Genomic DNA, 9,427 nt, shown 5'->3' with positions numbered 1-9,427 from the left:
CAGGGGAGAGCTGTGCAAAGCGCCGAGTCCGGACCTGACACACAGCAGGTGCACAACCAAGTCTGGTCCCCCTTCTTCCACGGCACTGGGGCGCTCACCTGGAGGAGCAGGTGTGCAAGGCCCCCTCATCCCCTTCCTCAGGGTTAATGCTGCACCTGCCCTTCTTCATGAAGCGGGTGAACTTTAAACACAACATACCCACAGGCACACGTGGGTCCCATGGCCATTTGGGATCTGGCCTGGGACTTTAACACTCAGCATCAGGCTAAAATCAATCCCCCGCCAGCCTCTCACACATGCCTCTCATTCTAAGGGTGACAACCTCACAGCTGCTTTTCCTTGAGCATCTCTATCCCCGCCCCCCCAGCCCCTCCGGCAAGGCAGCCTGGAAGGAGTGGGACACCGTCGTGCGGGGCTGGGGGGAATGCGTTCCACTGGAAGGCAGACTCTTGACCAGAGGACCATCAGGGAAGCTCCCAAGGGAAATTCTTGCCACACGTGATGCTGGCCACGCCTGTGTCTTACAATCCGAACTGGGCTGCGCACTTAACACCCACGTCAGTGTTCATCTTCAGAGCAAGCCCAGGAGGCAGGTATGATCAGCCCCATTTTACAGATCAGGCAACTGAGGCACGAAGACTAAGTGGCTTGCCCAGGGTCACACAGCCTGCAGAGGATGAGGGCAGGACTCAAGTCCATCCACCGTGCCACGCTGAGTCCCCACCAAACCCCACCTGATTCTTAATCTCTAGGTTCCCAATTCCAAGAGCTCCCGCTAGAAACACCACGCTTGCCAAGGAGTAAGGACAGCAGCAGATGAGAGGGTGCCCCGTCCTGAGTCCTGGAGAGAGAACGGGAATCCTTGCTAGAAAGAAAATGCAACAGTTGTTTAGAAAGAAATAAAATTTTTTTTTTTACTGCAAATTATTTGCAAATGTTCACGTTTCCAGTGTAAGTCATTACAAAAAGATCCCCAAGAAACACTTGGTTTAGCTAATGTGAAAGAATGGTTTAACTTACAAAAAATAAATATATATTTCCACCTAAGAGGAGAAAGATGCTTCTCTGGTTTGAAGTCAGCAATGTAAGTCACATAGCGAGCATGAATAGCGACCTCTCTCTGCTTTTTGGGTCTCACTTTGGTCTCCAACTGAGGGACCTACAGGGCTAAGACAGACCCCAACCTCCAGATGCTGGGCCAACCTGGCCATTCCCTGGGGTGCCGCTCCTCGGCCCAACGCTTCCTCCCAAGAAATTAAAGTCTTGAGACTGTTTATCTCCCTGGAGCAGTACTTTAAAAAAGAAAAAGAAAAAATCACTGACACTTGTGAAAAGGTCCTTTTCTTGTCTCAGAAGAGACTCAGTAACCGTTGAGTCAAGTTATCCACTGTGCTGGCCTTGACAGTGAACCAGTGGCCCCGGTGAAAAACTGAAATCTAAGAACAAGGAGGGGGCTCACGGGGGCCCTTTTCAGTACCAGCTGCTCCCACCCAGAGGGACCGGTGCTCTTGGCTTAGAACGCTTCGTAACGATGAGCAGGTTTTCATTCTCGGGCACCTGGAGGCGTAAACCCATTCTAGCCATGGGTAAAAAGACAGAGGGAGGAAGGCAAAGACTGAGGTGGGTAAGGAGGTGAGCAGCCAAGAGGGGAAGCCAGCACTGAGAGGCCTCTCCCAGCCTGGACCTCCAGGCCTGGTCACCCCGAGTCCAGCCAGCAAGTCCTGTTGGAGGCAGGGCTGGGAGGCTGGTTCCCAGCGTCTGAGCACCTGGTAGACCAGATGGCTGGTGAGAGGGCCATCAGTGGTCCTTGGGACACTGCCCAAGGGTGAGCACGAGCTTCATCAAGCCCCTCACCTCCAACTGCAGCCCTGGAGAGACAAGCATCTGGGGAGAGCCAGGCAAGGATGGAGAGGTGCCGGGGACCAGCAAGCATCTCCAAGGTGCGGAATCCACAGACTTCGGCTGGAGAGACCTGAGGCAGTTGGCTGGATTTGGTCACTAGCAGATTTTACACAACCGATTTCTCTGGAAGTCTGCTGGCCTGAATGTCCCCACAGAGCAGGGAAAACACGTGTGCCCTCCAAGGGGCGTGAGAACCTGTGTGCATCTGCGGGGGCCACAGAGCCGAGGGCGTGTGCATCATTGCGGGGGGGAGGGGCTGCATCCCAGCATCTCTCCCATTTCTTCATGGCCAGTTCCAGGCAAGGGCCAGAGGGCGGCTGCTCTGTGTGTGTTTTGGTTTGGGGGTGGGGGGCGGTTTTCATTTTTTTTTTGGTTTCAGTCTATGAGAAGCTTGGGTTCCCAAGGATGCTGACTTGCCCCTGACTGCTGGCAGGTCAGCCCTGCAGTTCTGACCAGCTGCACCCACTCCGGGCTCACACCAAGCCAGCATCTTTGGCCATGCTGTAGAAGACACCTCTCCGCTGCAGGAGGTCGGAAGGGGAGCCCCACTCCCGGACCTCCCCTTTGTCCAGGACGATCACCCTGCAAGGGAGGGATGCAGACGTGAGGCGTGGGGTAGGGGCTGGCACCTCGTGCCCCAAGAGTCTACTTGGGCAAGCCCCTGCTTTGGGTCAGACCACCAATACCCTCTACCAGGCCTGCTGCAGCAGCCGTCCACCTGGCTGCCTGGCCTCGACCCCAGTTCTAGTCAACGTCCTGTGACGTAACCTTCAGCACTCTTATCGCCTTGTGTATTTCCCTCCCAGCACAATTCGTTTTTATTTGTTGCTGTGTTTATTGTCTATCTCTGCACCCAGCCCCCAACTAACTAATCCATAAGGTCCCTTAGGCAGGCTCCTTGTGCGACAGCTCCCGGCAGGGTCCCCAGTGTCTGGAATGGAGCCAGGAATGTGGCAGACAATCCACACACATGTTAACTTTTGACTGAGAGATGGCAAAAATGCCTGGTACTAACCAGGACAGAGACACACCAGGGCTGTCACTAGGCGTAAGGTCAGTGTCGCATGAATGAATGAATGAGTGGGTGAACGGGGTGGGGGGTGGGTGGACCGTGAGACCCGGAGGCCTTCTGGGCCAAGAGCATCACCTCGTGTAGTCCATGATGGTGTTGAGCCGGTGAGCGATGGTGAGGACGGTACAGTCATCAAACTGCGTCCGGATGGTGGACTGAATGAGATCGTCCGTTTCCAGGTCCACAGCCGCCGTGGCCTCGTCCAACACCAGGATTTTTGTCTTCCTCAGCAAGGCCCGGGCCAGGCACACAAGCTGGCGCTGCCCGACGCTAGACCGGGCGAGAAAGACCAGGAAACGACTGTCAAAACCACCCCTGACACTGAGCCCAGGCCCGAGCTGAGAGGAGGGAGAGGAGACCCTGTCTGCTGCTCAGACCAAGAGAGCACTTCCACCCCCCACATCTGCGGCCACATCAGCCACACTAATGGATCAGCAAGGTCTTCCTGCTGAGCTAGAAGCAGTCTCAGATTCATTCTCCACACAGAGCTCAGAGGTGATAGCCAAGGTATCTGATCAGTTCAGTATAGCAAGCAGAACAATTAGCAAACTGGCCCCATATCCGTGCCTTCTGCAGGGCCTCTCTCAGTGGACCCAGGACTTGACCTTGTGCCCGGCTTTGGCCACTGGGATGCTGGCAAACCTAGAGGCTTGGAACGGGGATGCACACCAGGGTGTGCTCACGCCTGCACCTCTGCCATCACTGTGACGACATGCCTAGGCTGGTCTGCCAGGGAAGGAGGGACACATGGGGCAGAGACTAATGGCCCCAGTGGAGGCCAGCTAGAATATCCGCCTGCAGCCAGTGGCCCCAACCCACGTGGGTGAGCCAAGACTAGCAGAGCCGCCTGGCTGGCCACCCCCGTGTGTGAGTGGCCACGGCTCTTGGTGAGCACACCTGAGGGTTGGTGCTTGGTTGTCATGGTGATGGATGCAGCGAGAGAGGCACAGGGTCCCTGCTGTGCCAGGCATCACCACTTTAGTTGCTGGATCCTGGGTGGAGCCTGGGGAAAGGGCCAGGCAGCTAGGGCTGTGGGTGGGGGAAGGGAGGGAGGGCCCAGAGCAGTGCTGTTTACTGCCTGGGAGAGAAGCCTTTCCAAAATGTAACAACTTTACTCTCCACAGAATGGACCTGGGGTGAGAAAGGAGCTGTTGGAATCATCCTGCTTACACCTCAGGGTAAAAATGAGCTCAGCATGAAACCTGTTTTAGATACTGAAACTTGAGGCCCAAGAGGTCAGGAGACAAATGGCTCATGTGGCAGAGCTGGAACTCAAGCCCAGGTCTGAACCTGACGCAAGTAGACAAAACCTACCAACGCCCCGACAGAGGTGATAAGGAGGCCCGAGCATCACACTTGCCTACCTCAGATTCTCCCCGCCTTCCGCGCATTCATGGTTCAGTTTATCGGGAAGGGCTGACACAAAGCCCTTCAGGTGGGCCAGCTCCAGGGACGTCCAGACCTCTTCATCCGAGTACTGGCTGAATGGGTCCAGGTTCATACGGAGGGAACCCGAAAACAAAACGGGGTCCTGTTTGGAGGGAAGACGGCAGATGGCATGTGAGGCTCAAGGCACGGTTGGACATGGGTGGGGTAAATAGGTGGGATGTAGAAAGTCCTTGCCAGAATTGTTCAACATGGGGTTTTGGAGTTCCTTCGAATCACCACTTCTGAAGATGTCAAAGATGGGGGGAAAATATCTGGAAAACTGAGTTAAGGGAAATAAAACAGATTTCTTTCTTGTCAGATTTCCTGGAGCACTCAGTACACAAATGTGTTGGGCACTTTCTGGAAGCAAGAACCAGCACGCAGATTAGGGCAATTCCTAATTGCAAAGTACATGGATGCCCCTCCGTCTCCTGCCTCCAAATAAGAATCTGAGAAGAAATTTAAGACAACACAACACTAAAAGGCAACATATTATGCAATCGCCACCTACAGGAATCAGTCTAGAAAATTCATCATTCTCACCTAGTTCTCGGGATGGTGAGAGATTCCTGTCCGGCAGAGAAGCCAGTGTCTTAACTGGATGCTGTGAGATGCTTAGGACCCTGCCTACTGGGTGGCAAGAGTGAAGGAATGAATGAAACCTACTTAATTCTCCCTGTTATTTATGTGCTAAGGGGAGATTCCATAAAGAAACATAGCCTAATTTCAGTAAAAAGTTACAAAAACCACAAAGTAGGAACAAGTGTCCATCTGTTCTGAAAACATACAGGTGTCACTTTCAGTGTGACCCGCCCACCTGGGGGATGATGGTGATCTTGAAGCGGAGGTCGTGCAGACCAATCTCGGCGATGTTGATGTCGTCAATGATGATCTCTCCCTCGGCTGACTCGTTGATTCGAAACAAGCCCAGGGTCAGGGACGACTTCCCAGCTCCTGTCCGCCCCACGATGCCAACCTGTGGGGTAGGAAGGGCCTAGGTGAAGTGGGAATGCTGGTATTTGGGCTGACCTCTTGCTCCTCAGCATCCTTAAGTAACAGCCACAGAGCAGTTCAGTCATCTGGTCGACCCACCCTCCTCCCACTAGATCCACTCCCCTCAGCAGCTTCCGGAGACATTCCTTTAGAGGCTGTTTTGGGCAGAGGTCAAGAAGGACTTCCTTCTCTCTGCCAGCTCCTTTTAGAAATTAAAATTATAATCAGCTCCTTTAATAAGTAAGTTATTTGCAACTCAAGGTAGTATTAAGTAACAGTCAAATGGTTTTTCAGTTCTATGATGGTGAGTTTCCCCCACCCTGAGGTGCTGGAATATCTCAAAGGTTCAGGAAGATGCCCTTGTATCCCAGCTGAGTGAGCAAAGAGAGGTCACGGGTACGACCTGGCCTCCACTTATCCTCTGGAGGGAACTGGGCTCCCCACTTAATGGCTAATGACTGACGTTCCAGGCAGAACACTCCCCTTCTCATCTTGGCTCGGGAGAGGCAGGCTCCTCTGCCCTCAGACAGCGACTCACAGGGCAGCCTCATGGAACATAAGCCAGAAAGCCTCCATGAGAACACCACCCACTCTGTTCCTCCTTTTGTTACAAGTTGGAGAAACTCTCTCATGGGAACGGAACATTCTGGGCCTCATGGTGGAGCGTTTAACAACTCCTGCATGTTCAGAGAAGACAGAGACATTGGCCTCTGGCAAATGGCCAGAGGGACCCTTGGTCTGATTCCTCAGGAGAGTCTCAGGGTCTCAGGGCAAGGACGTCCTCTAGGAGCAGCGATACCCTTGAGCCATCCCTAGTAGTGAGGAGGGCATCTTCCTATTCTAGAGGCCTAGGGGCCAAGGGGGCACTTGAAAAGGGGAGGAAGGGATTGGTCAGTGAACTGGGAGGCTCATGTCTGATCTAGAAAGAGCCAGGTGGGGAGGATGGGCCTGGTGCTGCCAGAAGTTCTTTCAAGAAAAGCAGGAAATGGCTTTTTTTTTTTTTTAAACATAAAACATTCCAGATTTTTCAGTATTGGCAATTAAAATTGTTTCCAAAACATATCTCCTCCGGCTCCTGGGCTACCAGTCTGCAGCCCTGTTGGGACGCTCTGAGCAGATTTTACCGCCAAAGTCCCGCCCCCTCCATCCTGTGGTTCGGGGGCAGGGGCGGGACGGCCTGGTGGAATCTGTGCCCGACCGTGGACGGGCAGAGATCCAGGGGCACCCACCTTCTCCCCGCCGTCGATGGTCACGTTGATGTGCTTCAGAACCAAGTCCAGGTCCTCTCGGTACCGCAGGCCGTAGTCCCGGAACTCCACTCGGCCCACCTGGGGCCAGTCGCTGGGCGGGGCATTATCCTCGATTTGCCAGGGAGCCTGCGAACAGCAGGCGGTGGGGGGGCGTGAAGGGTCTGAAGCCTGTCTCACGTGCCCCAGGGCTCCACGTGAGCGGCCTCCACGACCCCTCTGACCTCACGGCCCCCTCCTTCCCACTCACTGCCTCAATGCTCCCGCACTGACTTCTGGACTGTTCCCTGAACACACCCGCGTGTGCTGCTTCCGGGCCTCTGCACTTGCAGCTGCTTCTGCCTGGAACATTCTCTGCCAAGCTACCCCCTCGGCCTGCTTGACTGCTGGGGCTCCCAAGTTAATGCAACCACCCTCCGAGCCCTGGGCCCCTCTTCTCCCACATTCTCTGCATCCATTCTCTTTGAGAGCACTTAACACCTTCTGGCATTTTAAGCAAGTATTTGTTTATTCTGTCACCCACACCCACTGGAATAGCCCCTCTATGAGAACAGGTTCTTTTACTTGTTCACGGCTACATCCCAGAGCACGCAGTAGGTGCTCAATAAACATTCATGGACTAAATCAATGAATGAGCGGTCTCCTCTAGACAAACGCAATGCTAAAGGGGAGATACTCTGATGGCTTCGAAGGTCTGGAGGGCGAGAGTAAAAGTGGAGGCCAACACTTGAAGGTCACACTATCACATGACCTCCTTTAACCCTCACTACATTCCCAAGAGCGGAGTCCTTTCCCATCCCCAGCTTACACAGGAGGAAACTGAAACACAGACAGTGAAAGCAACTTGCCTGCAGTCACACAGCCCTTATTTCTGAAAAGCTACTTTGTTCAGTTCACATTTCCTGAGGTCCACTCCTGGATATGTCCTGGGCTAGGCTCCAGGCTCTCTTCAGGGAAGAGAGGAATGGAGAGGACAATGAAAGAACTCCCATCCTTTCTCCCCCATAAACTTCTTACGTTAATCTTTTTACACCCCTCATATAAATAAGGAGACACTGCTGTAAGAACACGGAGGGGACTGGAGAGAAATGGGTGGGACTTTCTACCTGTAAATATATATCATATGTAATATATACAAACACATAAGTAAACATATATATTTTAATAGTGGTAAGACTCTGGGTGATCTTTCTCTTGTATTTTTCAAATTTGCTCTTTTTCTAAAACTATAAAAATAAATAATTAAAGGTAGCGAAAATAAGTACAGTATTTTTAAAAGTAAAAAACGGAATTTCACACTTTGAATGAGTGAATTGCATGGCATATGAATTATACCTCAAAAGCTGATAAAAATAAATTGATAAATTGGAAATAAAAGCAAAAATAAACAAATGGGACCTAATGAAAATTAAAAGCTTTTGCACAACAAAGGAAACTATAAGTAAGGTGAAAAGACAGCCCTCAGATTGGGAGAAAATAATAGCAAATGAGGAAACAGACAAAGGATTAATCTCAAAAATATACAAGCAACTCCTGAAGCTCAATTCCAGAAAAATAAATGACCCAATCAAAAAATGGGCCAAAGAACTAAACAGACATTTCTCCAAAGAAGACATACAGATGACTACAAAACACATGAAAAGATGCTCCACATCACTCATTATCAGAGAAATGCAAATCAAAACCACAATGAGGTACCATTACACGCCAGTCAGGATGGCTGCTATCCAAAAGTCTACAAGCAATAAATGCTGGAGAGGGTGTGGAGAAAAGGGAACCCTCTTACACTGTTGGTGAGAATGCAAACTAGTACAGCCACTATGGAAAACAGTGTGGAGATTTCTTAAAAAACTGGAAATAGAACTGCCATATGACCCAGCAATACCACTTCTGGGCATACACACCGAGGAAACGAGATCTGAAAGAGACACGTGCACCCCAATGTTCATCGCAGCACTGTTTATAATAGCCAGGACATGGAAGCAACCTAGATGCCCATCAGCAGACGAATGGATAAGGAAGCTGTGGTACATATACACCATGGAATATTACTCAGCCATTAAAAAGAATACATTTGAATCAGTTCTAATGAGATGGATGAAACTGGAGCCCATTATACAGAGTGAAGTAAGCCAGAAAGATGAAAATCATTACAGTATACTAACACATATATATGGAATTTAGAAAGATGGTAACGATAACCCTATATGCAAAACAGAAAAAGAGACACAGATGTACAGAACAGACTTTTGAACTCTGTGGGAGAAGGTGAGGGTGGGATGTTTCGAAAGAACAGCATGTATATTATCTATGGTGAAACAGATCACCAGCCCAGGTGGGATGCATGAGTCAAGTGCTCGACCTGGTGGGCTGGGAAGACCCAGAGGAGTCGGGTGGAGAGGGAGGTGGGAGGGGGGACCGGGATGGGGAATACGTGTAGCTCCATGGCTGATTCATATCAGTGTATGACAAAACCCACTGAAAAATAAAAAAGAAAAAAAGAAAAAAAAATAATAAATTGCTAAATCAAGGCAGGGTGGGAACCTGCTGGTGCAATGTGCTCTTATTTCCACAGGGGCACTCACACCATTCTGAAGAATGCTCCCTGATGAGGTGGGTCCTGGTTCACCAAACTAAAGGACTTGGCACACGTCACTTCAGTAAATCCCCAAGTCAGAGTCTAACCAGGGTCACTTCAGTTTCATTCCCAAGGGGCATTTTCTTGGAATGCAGTGATAGTCACTCAGTCGTGTCCAACTCTTTGTAATTCCGTGGACTATAGCCC

The 9,427-nt window shown here is 51.1% G+C and overlaps 1 protein-coding gene across 2 annotated transcripts in view; it reads right to left on the bottom strand.

Moving 5' to 3' along the window:
* Positions 1–885: 885 nt before the first annotated feature.
* Positions 886–9,427, bottom strand: part of ABCC1 (ATP binding cassette subfamily C member 1 (ABCC1 blood group)) — a 149,296-nt gene continuing 140,754 nt past the window's right edge. For both annotated transcript variants that reach the window (XM_065924403.1, XM_065924405.1), the window contains 5 exons: positions 6,625–6,771; positions 5,220–5,378; positions 4,339–4,505; positions 3,050–3,244; positions 886–2,484 (listed from right to left, as the gene is read on the bottom strand). In XM_065924403.1, the coding sequence (XP_065780475.1) occupies positions 2,376–2,484; positions 3,050–3,244; positions 4,339–4,505; positions 5,220–5,378; positions 6,625–6,771 (777 nt within the window). In that variant the 3' untranslated portion in view covers positions 886–2,375. The remainder of the gene's footprint in view (positions 2,485–3,049; positions 3,245–4,338; positions 4,506–5,219; positions 5,379–6,624; positions 6,772–9,427) is intronic.

The sequence above is a fragment of the Muntiacus reevesi genome, chromosome 2 (assembly GCF_963930625.1).
Source record: "Muntiacus reevesi chromosome 2, mMunRee1.1, whole genome shotgun sequence".
NCBI lineage: Eukaryota > Metazoa > Chordata > Mammalia > Artiodactyla > Cervidae > Muntiacus > Muntiacus reevesi.
The sequence above is the reverse complement of the archived record's forward strand: the minus strand, read 5'-3'. Positions and strand labels throughout refer to the sequence as shown.